Source organism: Coffea arabica, chromosome 2e (assembly GCF_036785885.1).
Source record: "Coffea arabica cultivar ET-39 chromosome 2e, Coffea Arabica ET-39 HiFi, whole genome shotgun sequence".
Taxonomy (NCBI): Eukaryota; Viridiplantae; Streptophyta; class Magnoliopsida; order Gentianales; family Rubiaceae; genus Coffea; species Coffea arabica.
The window spans coordinates 13845543-13864089 of NC_092313.1; the positions used below are offsets into that span (position 1 = coordinate 13845543).

At 34.0% G+C, this 18547-nt stretch overlaps 1 protein-coding gene across 2 annotated transcripts; it reads right to left on the minus strand.

The window, feature by feature from the left end:
• Nucleotides 1-11749: 11749 nt before the first annotated feature.
• On the minus strand, nucleotides 11750-15838 carry LOC113731099 (receptor-like serine/threonine-protein kinase At1g78530). Of its 2 annotated transcripts, none has more exons than XR_011840233.1 (3): nucleotides 14922-15838; nucleotides 12499-12620; nucleotides 11750-12372 (listed from the first exon to the last, which is right to left on the minus strand). XR_011840233.1 is itself a non-coding variant. In XM_072079083.1 (3 exons), exons 1-3 carry the CDS (start codon nucleotides 12692-12694, stop codon nucleotides 11913-11915), a joined length of 555 nt encoding a protein of 184 aa, XP_071935184.1. In that variant the 5' UTR covers nucleotides 12695-14030; the 3' UTR covers nucleotides 11776-11912. The 2 variants fall into 2 exon arrangements, 1 of the variants encoding a protein (XP_071935184.1); XM_072079083.1 differs by lacking the exon at nucleotides 14922-15838 and having other exon boundaries at nucleotides 11776-11937; nucleotides 12039-12372; nucleotides 12499-14030.
• Between the last annotated feature and the right edge of the window lie 2709 nt (nucleotides 15839-18547).

Below are 18547 nucleotides of genomic sequence, written 5' to 3' on the forward strand. Positions count from 1 at the left end.
GTTATACGGTCTTTGTTTAATAAGAAAGTGTTACCAACTATTATTTCAGGTTTGATAAGTAATTACCTTTCAGGATTTCCTTCATACAAGCCTTCAAATTACTAATCAATATATTATTTAATTGTTTGAGAATATATAACTAGTAATAAGTAGCTCTTTTTTAATAGTATATCAAATAGTTAGGAAGGTACCAATCAAATTGTTCCCGCTAAGACCTAGTTGCTTGAGCGCCGTCAAGTTCCCAAATCCTTCCGGTATCACTCCACTAAAGTTGTTGTCAAACAACCTCAGTACCTGAAGCTTCGAACACTCCGATAACGATGGTGGTATCACACCACTTAATTTGTTGAGGCCAAGGTCAAGCCATGTGAGTCCTTGAAGACGGGGACATATGCTGGATGGAAGACTGCCAGATAGGCTATTATTTTGAAGAGAAATAGCTTCCAGTGAGGAAATATTGAACAGCCCCAGTGGCAGAAACCCTGAAAGCTGATTAAAGTCGAGGAGAATTTCCTTCAACTTTTTTAATTTCCCAATCCCCATTGGTATTGCTCCTTGTAGAGAATTAAACTGCAGATTGAACGTCTCCAGCTTTGACATGTTGGAGATAGAAGGTGGGATAAAGCCTGTAAAGCTATTGTTCTTCAGAGAAAATTGTCGGAGTTGTTGGAAGGAACCAACCCAAGAGGGAATATTTCCGCTAAGCATGTTATTGCCTAAACTAAGGACTCGTAACCTGGACAGACGAATCAATTCATGGGGAAGTTCTCCGTAAAAGTTGTTCCTACTCATATCGAGGGACATGAGAAAGGAGAGATTGCCCAGTTGTGGAGGAATGGTGCCGGTAAGGCCCAAGTTGGAGATATTCAAGGCAGTGACTCTGCGGTGGCGAGAGCCGCAACTGACTCCTCTCCAGTCACAAACTGAGGAAGTAGCCGACCAGTTGCTTGCCAAGATTTCGTGAGGTTCCCCAGTGATTTTGGCTTTCAATGAGAGAAGGGCTGATTGATCCGAGGTAATGTTGGGGGTGGCCATGGCTAAGCAAGATAAGAGATAACATAGCAAGAAGAGTCCATGGGGAAAATACAAGTGAGATAATTTCTTCATGATTATACTCTCAGTTTTGCTAGCATTTAAGACAACAGACACGGGCTAATAATGTCTATTACATGTACTTATATATATATACATACCAGACACTTGGTACATCTAATGCACGTATGCCAGGACAAAGATGGAGACAATAATAGCATGAATTCCGACCGGATGAAATTTGGTTTTGGAATTATCTTCCAGATTAAAACATACTTCTGTATAGCAAGTCAACGCTGGTTCTTTTTTATTTTTTACTTTACATCAAATTTTAAAAACCTAAATATCCTCTATTTTCTCCCAGATCATTTATAGGGGATATTAGGTGTCAATCCCCCAGGAAAAATTGTCAATTACCAATGGTTTTCAATTTCTTTATTTTTTAGATAACCACAAATTAAAGCAAGTAAATCTAATCTACAGTCATAAAATTAAATAAAGTAAAAATGACATTAAAAATTTCCCAGGGTTATGAAATTCCCTCCTACTCTTACAAGTAAAATTACTGGTTAATTGAATGTTATTATCTTAACTAAACATGGTGTAATTTCCTAATCTATGTAAAACATATTCTTGTAGTGAATCATCTATACTTGTTATCAAACTATAACTACTCTCGTAGTTATAAAACTAACTATAAGTTTATTTCTTCGGTGAAATTACATGAAATAATGCTAGCAAGTCTACTCTCGTGAGTGCACTTAGTGTTAAATTTTAATTCTCGTTGCAAATCTAATACATTGAAATTATCATAGTTAATGGCCAGTAATCATGATTACATAAATAAAATTGCTAAATAACTTGTTCAAAATCATGGTATCAAATAACCAAGTAAATATTACAAACAAGATACAGAAAATTCATCCATAACTCTAGACATACACGTTAACAACACATGATGAATATAAAATCCAAATTTGTATAATAATTAAACAATAGAATCTAATACAAAAGACAAAAGAATCCAACCATGAATCTCTTATTAATCATGCTAATGTCTCTTCAAACTAAACTCGGTCTTCTTTAAAATTAGAAACATCCTTGGAAAATTGATTTTTTTTTTAAATGAAAGTTGAAAGGTGATCGAACTTGTCGGGCCAAGGTTTTTTTTTTTAACTGAGATCAAAAAGTTATTTGTTTAAGCAAATAAATTATCAAATGAAAGTATAAAAAATGACAGTGCCTAAACCCAACAAGCAACAAATGAAGTATCAAAGAATTAAATTACCAAAATTGGAAGAAAGTGTCTAAAAAACTTGGAAGAAAGTATTAAAAAAAAAACCATTTTACATAATCTTTTAAAGATTAAAACCGTATAAACATATAAAAAGATGCAGATTACACTTAAAAGAATATTTGGATAACTTTTTCATTCACATTTTGATCTTTAAGAAAACCTATATGAGTCACAACATTAAGTGCTCGTGTCCTTCCATACAAGCATTTTTCGAAAAGAACTAATAGTTTGCATTTTGTCAGTTAATTTATGATTGTTTTCCCCTTAATTTTGTTCCAAGTATTGCATTAATTGGTAGATTTTATTTATTTTTGGTGATTGGTGTTGTTTGTAGGGATCCGGAGCTAAAAGAAGTGAAAAACGTGGTTTTTAACTAAGTTTCTATACATTTCGACTTGGGTGCATCAAGGTCTAACTTTACATATCTAGAAACTTGGGATTTGGCACGTGATTTTTAATCTTGAATTTTAGTCGGTTTGAAGCCATGGAAGTCAGACTCTACAGCGCATAACTAGTCTCCTATTTCTATTAGGACACCAGTTTTGGAAACAATCTTTTTATAGGAGATATAGGAGATGAAATCCGAAAAAATAGCATCGTAACTTTTTTTTTTCTCCGTTGTCGTAAGGAATGAATGGACGTCTTTTCTTTTCTTGTTCATCGCACTTTTCGGAGAATGGCTGCAACACTAAACTCAAATATTTCGCGCGTGGCTTTTTTCATGATGATGAACTAAACACTTTTTTCTAGTCAAAAACAATACAGGATTTGGTTCATCTAAAATTGTGATATCGAATTGATTATATTTAATTCTTTTATCACTGGTATTCGTATGTTCTCTAATTTAATTTCTTATTGCTATTATATTGTTTGAATATCAAGGGCATTCGATTTTTAATTCAATCTAATAACCTAAAATCAATTAGAGTAGTTAAATCCGTAATTATTTAATTGCTTTACAATAATCGTAACTGGCATGATTGGATTTGTGTCAGGGGACATATGAGTAAATTTAAAATAACTCTCATAACGTGTTATTTGGTTAGAATAGGGTTTCTCTAATTCTTAAAGCAATTGAAAATTTGAACTCTAAGGTCGTACTTAGGGTTATTTCTTGATTAGGGCAGTAGTTAACGATCGTACCTTAATCACCAATATAACAAGAAGAAGTTGATTGTGATCGCGTGTTTGGCAGTTATAACTTAATTTGTTTTTCCGTTAATAAGTTAAATTATTATTTTATCAATGATCAATTTTAGTAACCATTTCCGAAATTATTCCTTGGTTAAAATTTATTTATTAATGTTTCAATTTAATAACTTATCAGCTAGGCCTTGTTATTTGAGTTATTTAATTATTCTCATTTTTATAAAAATCTCCCTTACTCTATGCTCTAGAAAAAATGAATTATTCTCAGTTCCTGTGAATTCGACCCTTCTCACCGTTATATGCAAAATTTATATTTTATTTGAATAGATATTTATTATTATACAAATTCAATACCTGTCGAGAACAACCGTTCATTACACCAATTTTTGTGGCTAAATTGAGCACTCGCTCTCAACTCACTTTCGGTCGCACTCGCTCTCTCAACTTCTTCATCTATTTTTTCTCCAAGACATTTTTACAAGTCTTCAACGTATATTCCGGGCAAACGGGCTAAGACAAACCAAGACGATTAAGACTTTGGGATGTACAACGACACTACAAATGCCATTTTTCCACACAATCGGAACATTATCTTCCCATTTGACACAGAACACAATTTTGTATTTTATACTCATCTTCCCAATCAAGCCGAAAGACATACAAACAAATTTTGCTGATCTTAGACGTAAATCTATGAAATTGTATTGCTTAAATTCATCATTCAATCGTTTTCCTCAGTTGCAGTCTTCATTGCAGACAGTTCCATAGTCGTCAAGGTGGTGAGGTGACTACAAATACAAAAGGGCACTTTGCCAGTGTTAACATTCGCATTTAGTGAAACAAATTTATCTCTTTTTTTTTTGTTCCCACTCTTTCAAATATAGTCCAATGAGAAGCAAATTGAAGGTGTGAGTAAAAAATCTTTGTTTCCTATCTTTTAACTTCATTTGATGACATGCAGAAGTATGTTGAAGGGAAAAAATCTTTGAGCTTACACAAAATTAACAAAAGAAAACAAGAAACATGAAAATTCTTGTCATCACAAGATGACTTGAAATAAAGCAAGAGATGCAGACACTTATGTAAACTACAAATGAGTTGCTCTATGCTCTCTGATTTTGGAAAATAAGTCGATTTCGGATCTTAAATAGGAAGTATGGATTAAATGATCTTCATATATATCTTATAGATTTTCATGGGAAGAATTTCCGACCAATTGTAATTTCAATTATTTGAGATGATTTGTACAAAAGGAAGACCAATTATTAATAGAGCTGCTATATTAAAATGCAATAATACTTTATCCAAGAGAATTCACAATTAAATCAATTAAAGAGCATTGTCCAAAATGAGGAACGAAAGTTATAAACGTGGACCAACTAAGAACATTGGACGAATAAATTTTTAAAAGCTTTTCTCAAAGCAAAAGCTTGGGGAGGAGGCGAGGTGGAAGGCATTGGGCTTGGGGCATTTTCCCAAAATTATAGGGCAGCGAGATAAGGACTTCAAAAGTATTTCTCAAAATTTATGGGGGAAGATTAACTATATAACTCTTGTGACATGTCTTTGGAGGCCAACTGTCGTGCTTTCATTTTGACAAGTTTTATAACGCGTATCTTAAATATTTAGGTTGGGAAAATGTTATGCTTTCATTTTCAAATTTATAGCATGTGCTTATCCAGTTCTAACATGCCCAAGACTTGCAACTAACAACGACAATGGAACTGTTTCTTTCCACAAAATTATCTTCCCAATCAACCCACAGCTACTAATTATACCAATTTTTGAGCTTTTTATTAAAAAAAATAATGAGATACTAATTATACCAATTTTTCCAATTCAAGTCTCCAATCTTTGTAGTCCTGGTCTTCTTTGAAAGTGAATGTTGGACTTTCTCAGCCAAAATGTTAGAGCTTTATGGAGATGATGACAGGTGGGCGACATTTAATTTCTGGAACGTCTCTATGGTTCTTATCCTTGCAAGCATCCTTTCATTTTCCAGCACAAGTCAAGCTTCTATTACTATACAGTGTGTTGGTACTTATATATTTACATGGTTTTATTACGTTATCCAAAGTCTCTTCTTTTTATACACTTGTCTTAGTTTTTTTTCTTTCACAAGTAAAGAAAACGGCTAATTTCTTAGTTTATACGTTAAAAAAAAAAACAATCCGCCAAATGTACCTCTGACACAGGTCTTTCCTCAAATTATAGCGGCCGTGCTGAGTCAACACGGACGCATAATTAAAAATTCCACCGAAACCTGCTCTGCACAAAATTCAGTGGGTGTCAGAGTGGACGTGCCTAGTCAGCACGTCCGCATCTGACACATGTGCAGACGGTTGTCAGTTTGGTCAGGCGCGGACGTGCCCAGTCAGCACGTCCGCGACTGACCAGGCCACTGCAACATCTGTCAGACGAGGACGTGCTGACTAGGCACGTCCTCTCTGACACCCACTGACTGCGTCTGCGTATTTGCCCATCAGAGAGCAGTAGTGTCTCACCACATCAGTTCAACTATTGGTGCCACAATACACTTTTATGAAACATTGGAATTTATGCTTAATTTCTTAAGGCCAAACATGAAACGCGGTGAGGGTAAAAAAAAGTGCCTTTATTTTTATTTTCAGAGAAGATCTGCCTCTGATGAGAAATAAAGGTGCAGTTATTGATATTGCAAGGATTATCTTTGTTTGTTTGATTATTTATTATGACATAAGGTATAAATTTGGTACAAAATATTAAACGTGTGAGAATTATTTATTTCTTATTTAATCATTTATTACGAAATACAAGAGATTCGAATTTCATAAAAAGAAAATTAATTATGCAAGGAATGTCCTTGGCTAATTTAATTCGATATGACACAAAAAAAAAAGAGATTTAAATTTCTTAAAGAGAATTTAGGAGGAAAGGTTTGCCTTCATATGTTCATGTCCTTTTAAAGAAACTCAAGTGTACGACTTTGGCAATTCAATGAAAAAATAACGAGGAGAGAAAATTTAATTTAGAAGAGAAAGGATTGTGGTACAAAATTTTTTTTTTTGGGAGCTGTTTTGAGAGAGAAAAAGGTGATCAAGAAAACATTACCATATTGTTTAAATCTGTTGATACTTGCTTGATGAGCAAAAGGCATTGCAACAATTTTTAGTGAATAAGTCTCTCTCCAATATTTCTTCCCACTGAAAAAAAAAAAAAAAGATAAGAGTAGAAGAAAAATGGACTAGTTGGACATTAAGGAAATCTCTCTATTTCTTTCTCTCTTTTTTTTTCTCTATATTTCTTCAACCCCCCCCCCCCCCACCCATAACCCCCCGGGTGTTTTTTTTTTTGTCCTCTCAACTTCCATTCCCAAATTTTAAAAAATTGAAAAATGAATTGAACTTGAAAAATATAGAACTTTCTCTGGAATATATTTTTAGCATCCTTTCCCTTCCATTTCCATAACCCCCCCCCCCCCCCACCCATAACCCCCCGGGTGTTTTTTTTTTTTGTCCTCTCAACTTCCATTCCCAAATTTAAAAAAATTGAAAAATGAATTGAACTTGAAAAATATAGAACTTTCTCTGGAATATATTATTAGCATCCTTTCCCTTCCATTTCCATCCAAAGGAGGCTGGCAAAACTTAATGAGATGGACTAAGGTTCTGTCAGTTGAGCCCAGCCGGCTGTCACTTATCCTTACAATAAACATATCCCAAACTGACTACCGTCTGTGCATGTGTCAGACGTGGACGTGCTGACTAGGCACGTCCGCTCTGACACCCACTGAATTTTGTGCAGAGCAGGTTTTGGTGGAATTTTTAATTATGCGTCCGTGCTGACTCAGCACGGCCGCTATAGTTTGAGAAAAGGCCCGTGTCAGAGGTACATTTGGCGAATTGTTTTTTTTTTTTACCTATAAACTAAGAAATTAGCCAAAGAAAACACACACACCTCTAATTTAAACGACACAGAACATACACTTGTCTTAGTTGAAGATAAAAGTTTTGTCAATGCCGAGTTGTGGTGTTCCAAAACCTGCATAAATAGTTAATTAACAAATCCATATAGAATTTGTTGAAATAGCCATACATTGTGCCATTGCTCAATATTCCGTTTATTTTTTTTTCTCCCAAGAAACTGTTGCAAGTTTAGGTGTTCTTAGTATCTTGATCTTGAAGCCTACAATTTTTTTTTTGATACCCAATTTTATGTTAGACTCTTAATAATTTTTTATTGATTATGTAGCCATGGTTGAACATTTGAATTTAATTAGTATTGTCTATTAACAAAACCGAGTGCTTGTTGTCTATACGAGTCCAAGCGCCTTCTTCGACAATGAAATGTGGAATTTTTTGCTGTCACAATATCAGATCCTAATGTAACTGATCGTAAGTGACATTTGTCTTGCAAGCGTCTTTCACTTTTCTTACCCGTACCGATTCTTTGGCAAATTTTTCTACCCATCGAGAACCGAGATTTCGCAAAAGGTTATAATAGTTCCCCAAACCAGCATATCATAGAAAAATGGAAGAAAAAAGCAGTGCAATCCGCTTACAGTGTATGTCGATACTACATTATCAGAACTCTACACACACACACGTATTTACATCTTAAAGAAAAATCTTTCTGTCCAGCTCTTAAACTATTCTCATTGCCCATTTATAGCTCTTTAATAATACATTGTTGCAAACAAGTCCCTTAAAAAAAGTTGGTGCTAATGGAACGAGGGATAATATTGATCAAACACAAGAATTTCTTAACAGTTTTTTGACGAAATTGTCCGTCCGACCATTAAACTATTTTTTTGCACTCTTTTGGCCTCTCAATAATGCACTGTTGCAACCAAACCCTTCAAAAGAAAAGTGTCACATTTAAGGACTTACGCCAAATTTAGCTGTTAGTACTTACGAAATAAGGGGTAAAATTGACCAAGACATCAAGAGAAATGTTCTAAAAGGCGTCACAGATGAAATTGCCTCATTATTTCATCAAAGCCCAATGAAGGTTAAGAAAAATGTCAAGAAGAAAAACGTTAAGAAATTTTCTTGTCATTCTGTCAACACTAACGGCTAAATTTGATATAAATACTTAAACATGACACTTTTTTTTGTTGAGGGACTTGTTTACAACAATGTATTATTGAGCGGCTAAATGAACATAATAGGAATAGTTTAGGGTCGGGCAGATAATTTCCTTGGTAACTTCTTGTGTTTGGTCAATTTTACACCTCATTCCGTTGGCACTAGTGGCTACATTTAACGTAACCCCTTAAACTTGACACTCTTTTTATGAAGGAATTTGTTTGCGACAATATATTATTTAGGGGTCAAAAGAGTGCAATAAGAAAAATTTTAGGGATTGGGCAGATAGTTTCCTCTATCTTAAATAGTCCGGTTGGGCAAAATTTTATACTTTCATTTTCAAATTTATGGCATGTCCTTCCAACACCAACACGCCCAAGACTTACAACGACAATGGAATAGTTTCTTTCAACAAAATCGACAGATTATCTTCCCATTCAACCAAGAAAAATCCAGCTATACTAATTCTACCAATTTTGAGCTTGTTAAATATATGAGAGATTGGACGAGTGTTTTGGGATAATTCTACCAATTCGGGTCTCCAATTTCTGAGTCCAGGTCTTCTTTGAAAGTGAATGTTGGACTTTCTCAAGCCTAGATGTCAGAGCGCTATGAGGATGATGGCAAGTGGGCGAGATTTAATGTCCGGAGCATCTGTATATTTCCCATCCTTGCAAGCATATTTAAATTTTCTAGCGCTAGTCAAGATTTTATTCTGGGGCAAACTTTTCTAAGCATTAAGGACTAAGACTTCGGAAAATTTTACAGTTCCATAAAATAGCATATTAAGGAAAAGTGGAACAAAAAAAATACTATGTGATACGGTAGCAACTCGTATACAGTGTGCTGTATATACGTTATCCAAAGTCTTTTTTGGTGCAAATATATTAATTTCATATATATTCTCCTGCTCTTTTTAAATACTCATCTACATTGCTGAGTCGAGGTGTTCAAAAACCGGATAAATTTGTTGAAATGGCTTCTTAAATGTTTGAACTAACTTCATGTTGCACTCCTAAACTTATATATCTTTTCCACTTTGTACCTTAAATTTCAATTTTAGATACCTTACACTCTAAATTCTCAATTTTAGATACTCTATACCTCAAACTCTCAAGTTTGTCGTATTTAAATCCAATCAATTATAGTATTAGCAAAATTAATAACATGGAGAATTCTATAAATCAATGATTCAAGGCTGCTTACACTCCTCCTTTCCGGGAGATAAAAGAGGTCAAGGTATCGTAACTAGAACATAACTATGCATTGTCACTAATTTGTATCATATTTTATTTCGTAAATTTTGTTAATAATCAATGATAATATGTTGAAAAAGGTCAAAAAGAGTCAAGGGATCGCAATTAGAATAAAACGATATATTATCATTAGCTTATACTATCATTTATGTCGTTAATTTTAGTAATGTTGTCATTAATTAGATTTAAATGAGACAAACTTGAAAGTTTAAAGTGTATAGTATCCAAATTTAAAAAATTTAGGATATAAAGGGTCTAAAATTGAATTTTAAAATGCAAAGTGGAAAAATGGTATAAGTTCAAAAGTGCAAAGTAGAATTAGTCCTAAATGTTTACTAATCCAATTAAGGAGCAAGATTTTCAAAACCTTGGTTTAAAAAATTTGGATCAATGAATTGGCAAGTTGTCTAATTATTCCCGTATATACTAGACACTAGGAACATCTAATGCACATGCAAGGACAATCATAAGACAATGATAACATCAAATTCTGTCCTGATAGTTATACATGTATGGCAAGTGAACACTTTTCCTTTTTGTTTTTATCTTTTTTTTCGTATTTTTTTTTCAGCTCTTGTGATATTCTTCTTTAGAAAACAAGTGTTAAACAAAACCATAACCAGAAGTACAATGGTTATCGTTTATTCTGGGCTATAGAATGCTTTCTTTCCACATGATTGGTACATTGTCTTCCCATTTAACCCAGAAACGAGTTTCACACTTTTGTATTTTACATTTATCCACCCAATCAAGTCAGAAAAAATTAAAGCCGATTTTCACTGATCTTAGATGTATACCTATACAACTGTATAGCTTAAACTTCATCATTCTGCTCAATCCCCATATTCATTGTAAACAGTACCGTAGTCAAGAATTTGCGGTGCTGAGGTGAGGTGACCACAAATACAAAACGATACTTTGCTGGTGTTAACATTCGCAGTTAGGGTTGCGACCAAAATTTTTTTTTTTTTTTGGGTACTCTCAGTGTTATAAGAAGCTAATTGAATAGTGAGTAAAAAGAATCTTTGCTTGCTATCTTTTAACCGCATTTGATGATATGCGAAAGTATGTTGAAGGGAAAACATGTTTTAAGTGTACACAAAAGTTACAGAAATAATAATAATGATAATATTAATAATAATTTTGTCATCACAAGATCAGTTGAAATAAGATAAGAGTTATGGTCTTGAAGTATGTTGAGCGTAGCCCTACACATTGATACCAATTTCACAAGTTGGTTGAGATTGTTAGGAGACAAACTCAACTAGTTAAGGCCCAACCTTCCTAGCTACAATTTTTTTTTTTTTTGGGTAGCGACATAGGTTTAATCATATTGTAGTAGGACTAATATCCCTTTGCAGGGTTATGCAAAGATTAAAAAATCCCCAAATAACGTCCCTATACTTTAGACTAATCTGGAATTTGGATGGAACCGTTTGTCTAAATGAAAGTTTGTGAAATTTCAATATTTCCCTATTTAATTATATTATCATTTTTATATTTAAAATTCTTATTTTTCCTATTTGCGTTTTTTTTTTCTTGTTTCCCCTTTTCTTCTTCCACCATCATCACCAGACCCAAACTTTTCCTATCTCTGTCGTCTCTCAAGCTATCACCATGGTCCGCCGCTCCTTCACAAACTCCTCCCATCACCACCACTACTGCGACCTTTTAATTGAAAAGCAAATCAAGACAAGACCCAAGATTTTGCTTTCTAAATCCTCTTAGAGCTTCCGTATCTATAGACGAATATACCACTATCATCACCCAAAATCGAAAGACTCCGTGAATGAACAATAAATCTCCAGCACCCCAAGAAATTCACATTCCACCCACTTTAGTACTAGTGGTGCCACTGCCAATTCAAGGTTCATCATTGTCATCATCATTCTTGGTCGCAGAAGATTAATGCACAAGCAAAGGAAAAAAGGAAGAAACAGGTTTAAGCGTGCAAAATATAAAACTCTAATAAAGATTTTCATGAAACAGAACTATGCAAATGCAGTTTTTCCTCAGGATTCCTTTCAAATGACAACTTAGAAAATGAACTTAAAACAAATATATGATTGATATATCAGCATACTTAAGGTGGATAATATAACTCATTTTGCTTCATGTTTCAAATCTTGGCATCATCCTGCAACAAAAGACATTGGAAAGATTATTTGAGTGGAGCAAACTTGATCAGTAGGATTAAGTAAAAGAACGTGCTTTCATGCCGAGATATTCGGAAAATACTTAATTTGACGTTTTATCTTTTGAAGTGTTGCCACAACATCCTTCATATTAGTCCGATCTCGCGGGCACTTAGCACAGCAACTCAAAGCCAATTTGAAGATCACTGAAATACACTCCAATTTCTCATTGAAATGCTCATCTTGCCGCCCAAGTAAGTTTGCATCTATAACCTGAGTGGTTGCATTAGGCAGAGATTCTTCAATCCAACTCTTCAGGCTCAAATCATCTTCGAACATTTCATCACTAGGCTTCATTCTTGAAAAGGTTTCCATCAAAACTATACCAAAACTATAAACATCAACCCTTGTTGACACCTGCCCTTCAAGTCCATACTCTGTGATATGAAAGGCAATCCATCATGCTTAAAGTGAAAAAAATAGAAAACTTGGAAGATTGACATATAATTCATGAAAAAAAACAGATAAAAAAAGCAACTAAAAAGAAGTCAAATATGCCAAACCTGGTGCCAAGTATCCAAGCGTTGCAAGTGTCTTGGTATGCAGAACACTATTTTCTTCATCCAAAAACTTTGTCATGCCAAAATCACTTACATGAGCAACCATATTTTCGTCGAGCAATAGGCTTTGAAGACAATAGAAAGGCAAATTTGCATATATAATCAACATTGAATTGTTTTTTCTTTCAGATAAATGCATATATTTTTGCAGATTAATATGCTTAATAATTACAAATGATAAGTGACTAATTTACGTAATAATTGTATGACATTTTATATTATTTTTAGTCACTTTGGTTATATTATTGGAAGAATATGAATTATTTTGGCTATAATTGGTGAAAAATGCTTTTAAGTGATTAAATGAGGTTTTTATCACTTTTTACTTGGATTTTGTGTATTTTGACAGTTTTGACACATTTTCGTATTTCGGCTATAACTTGAGCTACAATGATCGGATTGAGATGATTCTTAAACCAATTTGAAGATAAGAGATATATCTACAACTTTGGTGAAGACATCTAAATCCAGTTTGAAGGTTTTCAAAGTGAAAAAGCTGAATTACAGTAGCAAATTTCTACTAGTCGAAGCTGAAACAGGGCAATGAGCAGGCAAGGGTATTTCGGTCATTTCTCAGCCTACACAGATCTAAATGAGGTGATTCTTGATGCATTGGAAAGCTAACTCAAAGGGCTACAAGTTTCATGTTTTGGTCAAGAGCTAAATCAGCTTTTATCATCAAGGAAAGTTCAGTGGAAGTTGATGCAAAATCGGAGCAGAGCTGGAAATTGAGCCAGAAGTGACCAAATGGTCACTGTAGCAATCCGGCCGGAATTTGGCCGGATTTGTGGCCGGATTGTGGTCAGAGAGGTCTGCTTTTTACGCGGAAAACTCAATTTCACCTCCACCAACTCACATGGGATGCTAGACATGTGAGAAACATCTCCAGCTGTAAAAGGAAGGTGGAGGCCTCATTTCTTGACCACCTTTCATCATAAAAGAGCCAAGATTGCAAGAGAAGGGAGGGGATAGCAGAGATTAGAGAGGAGATAGAGCAAAAGAGATGGAGTTCATAGCAGAGAAAAGGGAGATAGAGAGAGATACGGGAAAAACTTGGTCTGTAACAATGTAGTTCTTTCATCTTCTTAGTAGTAGGTTAGTTTAGTTTAGCTAGTAGTTCATCCATTCTTGTTATTAGCTAGATGAAGAAGAAGATGGAGGATGAAGAAGGTAAGGAAGAAAACTCATGTGACAAGGGTTGTATTCCTTCCAAACTCTTTATCTTTTGTACTTGATTCTAAGTTTAGTTAATATACAAGTTCTGGATTTTGTGTTTAATATGTGTTTTTAAAGTTTAAGTCTTGGGTTTGGTTGAACTTTCTATGATTGTTAGTGTTTATTATTTGGTTATTTGATTGCTATGATTTGAGCAAGTTATTTAGCACTTTGGCTTCTTAAATCATGATTAATCTGGTACCATTGATTGTGATTATCTAAGGTGTTGTTTCTGCAATGAAAATTGAGATTTAACACTAGTTCAAGAGGTGCTAAACATAGGGAGTACACTCACGAAAGTAGAGGTGCACTTATGTGGTTTTTAATGATTCATTTCATGTAATTTCATTGAAGAAATGAACTTGTAGCTAATTTCATAACCATGAGAATAGGTATGAATTAGTTATGAGTATAGTTGATTCACTACGAAAGTAGGTTTCACATGTTTAAGGAAATTACACCATAACTAGCCTAGATGTAGTATTCAATGATCCAAATATAACACTTGCATGAGTAGTTAGGGATACCACAACCTAAGGAGCTTTCATTTGTTATTTTGTATAATTTCAGTAGGTTAAATTTGTTATAATTTATTGATAGTCTAAATAATAGAGAAGCTTTAGTAATACCGGTAATTGTTCACTCTTCCTTGTGGGATCGACCCGATATATACCCTAAACTACTAGTTGATCTGTATACTTGCAGTGAACGGGTGTAATTCGGTATTTTTTAGCTTGCACGTATGTAAAATACCCGTCAACAAACATGATAAAATCTAGAAAAAAAACCATATAAAAAGATTCAAGCTTATATATATATATATATAACTTCACACAATTTTTTTTTTTCAGGTTTGATTGTGTCATTCATATTTTGATTATTACGTCTGGAAATGTTATACGGTCTTTTTTACTACCACATATGTTTAATAAGAAAATTCTTTGTATTCTTCTTTAGTTACCGAAAGTGTTACCAACTATTTTTTCAGGTTTGATAAGTAATTACCTTTATGTATTCTATAATTACCTTTCAGGATTTCCTTCATACAAGCCTTCAAATTACTAATCAATATATTATTTAATTGTTTGAGAATATATAACTAGCAATATGTAGCTCTTTTTTAATAGTATATCAAATAGTTAGGAAGGTACCAATCAAATTGTTCCCGCTAAGACCTAGTTGCTTGAGCGCCGTCAAGTTCCCAAATCCTTCCGGTATCACTCCACTAAAGTTGTTGTCAAACAACCACAGTACCTGAAGCTTCGAACACTCCGATAACGATGGTGGTATCACACCACTTAATTTGTTGAGGCCAAGGTCAAGCCATGTGAGTCCTTGAAGACAGGAACATATGCCAACGGGAAGATTGCCAGATAGGCTATTACCTTGTAAACCAATAACTTCCAGCGAGGAAATATTGAACAGCCCCAGTGGCAGAGACCCTGAAAGCTGATTATAGTTCAGGACTAAATGCTTCAACTTTTTTAATTTCCCAATCTCCATTGGTATTGCTCCTTGTAGAGAATTAAACTGCAGATTGAACGTCTCTAGCTTTGACAGGTTGGAGATAGAAGGTGGGATAAAGCCTGTAAAGCTATTGTTCTCCAGAGAAAATTGTCGGAGTTGTTGGAAGGAACCAACCCAAGAGGGAATATTTCCGCTAAGCATGTTAATGCCTAAACTAAGGACTCGTAACCTGAACAGACGAATCAATTCATGGGGAAGTTCGCCGTAAAAGTTGTTCCTGCTCATATCGAGGAACATGAGAAAGGAGAGATTGCCCAGTTGTGGAGGAATGGTGCCGGTGAGGCCCAAGTTGGAGATATTCAAGGCAGTGACTCTACGGCGGCGAGAGCCGCAAGTGACTCCTCTCCAGTCACAAACTGAGGAAGTAGCCGACCAGTTGCTTGCCAAGATTTCGTGAGGATCCCCAGTGATTTTGGCTTTCAATGAGAGAAGGGCTGATTGATCCGTGGTAATGTTGGGGGGGGCCATGGCTAAGCAAGATAAGAGAGAACATAGCAAGACGAGTCCAAGGGAAAAATACAAGTGAGATAATTTCTTCATGATTATACTCTCAGTTTTGCTAGCATTTAAGACAACAGACACGGGCTAATAATGTCTATTACATGTACTTATATACATATACCAGACACTTGGTACATCTAATGCACGTATGCCAGGACAATAATAGCATGAATACTGACCGTATGAAATTTGGTTTTGGAATTATCTTCCAGATTAAAACATACTTCTGTATAGCAAGTCAACACGCGCTGGTTCTTTTTTATTTTCTATTTTACATAAATTTTAAAAACCTAAATACCCTCTATTTTCTCCCAGATCATTTATAGGGGATATTAGGTGTCAATTCCCCAGGAAAAATTGTCAATTACCAATAGTTTTCAATTGCTTTATTCTTTAGATAACCACAAATTAAAGCAAGTAAATCTAATCTACAATCATAAAATTAAATAAAGTGAAAATGACATTACAAAGCTCCTACGGTTATAAAATTCCTTCCTACTCTTACAAGTAAAATTACTGATTAATTGAGTGTTAACTAAACATGGTGTAATTTCATAATCTATGTAAAACATATTCTTGTAGTGAATCATCTATACTTGTTATCAAACTATAATTACTCTCGTAATTATAAAATTAGCTATAAGTTCATTTTTTCAGTGAAATTACATGAAATAATAGCACCAAAGCCAAAAAAAAGTGCACGTCTACTCTCGTGAGTGCACTTAGTGTTAAATTTTAATTCTCATTGCAAATCTAATACATTGAAATTATCAGAGTTAATGGCTAGTAATCATGATTAGATAAATAAAATTGTTAAATAACTTGTTCAAAATCATAGTATCAAATAATCAAGTAAACATCACAAACAAGATACAGGAAGTTCATTCATAACTCTAGACATACACTTTAACAACACATGATGAATAAAAAATCCAAATTTGTATAATAATTAAACAATAGAATCCAATATAAAAGACAAAAGAATCCAACCATGAATCTTTTATTAATCGGGCTAATGTCTCTTCAAACTAAACTCGATCTTCTTTGAAATTAGAAACATGCTTGGAAAATTGATTTTTTTAAAAAATGAAAGTTGAAAGGTGATTGAACTTGTTGGGCCAAAGTTTTTTTTTTTAATCAAAAATTTATTTGTTTAAGCAAATAAACTATCAAATGAAAGTATAAAAAATGACAGTGCCTAACCCCAACAAGCAACAAATGAAGTATCAAAGAATTAAATGGCCAAAATTGGAAGAAAGTGTCTAAAAAACTTGGAAGAAAGTATTAAAAAAACCCTTTTACATAATCTTTTAAAGATTAAAACCGTAGAAACATATAAAAAGATGCAGATTACACTTAAAAGAATATTTGGATAACTTTTTCATTCACATTTTGATCTTTAAGAAAACATATATGAGTCACAACATTAAGTGCTCGTGTTCTTCCATACAGGCATTTTTTGAAAAGCACTAATAGGTTGCATTTTGTCATTTAATTTATGATTGTTTTCCCCTTAATTTTGGCCAAGCATTGTATTAATTGGTAGATTCTATTTATTTTTGGTGATTGGTGTTGTTTGTAGGGATCCGGAGCGAAAAGAAATTAAGAGCGTGGTTTTTAACTAGGTTTTTATGCACTTCGATGTAGGTGCATCAATGTCTAACTTTACATGTTCAGAAACTCGGGATTTGGCACGTGATTTTTAATCTTGAATCTTAGTCGATTTGAAGCCGTAGAAGTCAGACTCTACAGCGCATACTAGTCTCCTATTTCTATTAGGACACCAGTTTAGTTAGTTATCTTGACTTTTGGAAACAATCTTTTTATAGGAGATATAGGAGATGAAATCCGAAAAAATAGCATTGTAACTTTTTCTTTTCTCCTTTGTCACAAGAAATGAACGGACGTCTTTTCTTTTCTTGTTCATCGCACTTTTTGGAGAAGGGTTGCAGCACTAAACTCAAATATTTCGCACATGCCTTTTTCCATGATGATGAACTAGGGGTGCAAACGAATCGAGCCGCTCGACTCGAGCTCGATATTGATCGAGCTCGAGTCGAGGTCGAGCTGGTCGAGCCAGAGTCGAGCTCGAGCTCGAGCTCAAAACATTAATCTCGTTAGCTCGCGAGCCGGCTCGTGAGCTCGAGTATATATATATTTATTTTTTTTAATTTTTATTTTTAATAGTAAAATTACATAAATATCCTTAATATTTTATTATTTATTAAGAAAAAATATTATTTTATTTATTTTTTAAAAAATAAAATAATTATTTTTTATTTTTTTTGAGCTCGATCTTGAAAATTACCAGCTCGTCGAGCTCGAGCTCGAGTTCGAGTTCGATGAAATTAAGTCAAGGCTCAACTCGATAAGGCCAAATCTCGACTCGGCTCGGCTTGTTTGCAGCCCTATGATGAACTAAACATTTTGTTCTAGTAAAAAATAATAGAGGATTTGGTTCATTTAAAATTTTGAGATCGAATTGATTATATTTAATTCTATTACTGGTATTCGTACGTTCTCTAATTTAATTTCTTATTGGTATTATATTGTTTGAATATCAAGGGCGTTCGATATTTAATTCAATCTAATAACCTAAAATCAATTAGAGTAGTTAAATCTGTATTTATTTAATTGCTTTACAATAATCGTAACTATCATGATTGGATTTGTGTCAGCGGACATATGAGTTAATTTAAAATAACTCTCGTAACGTCTTATTTGGTTAGAATAGGGCTTCTCTAATTGT

Excerpts from the sequence above, each read along its gene's own strand:
- LOC113731099 (XM_072079083.1), bottom strand. The coding sequence starts at position 12,694 with ATGCATTTATCTGAAAGAAAAAACAATTCAATGTTGATTATATATGCA. Across the intron at positions 12,373-12,498 it reads GCTTGGATACTTGGCACCAG|AGTATGGACTTGAAGGGCAG; the intron begins GTTTGGCATATT and ends TTCATATCACAG. Across the intron at positions 11,938-12,038 it reads AAGATAAAACGTCAAATTAA|GATGATGCCAAGATTTGAAA; the intron begins GTATTTTCCGAA and ends CTTTTGTTGCAG.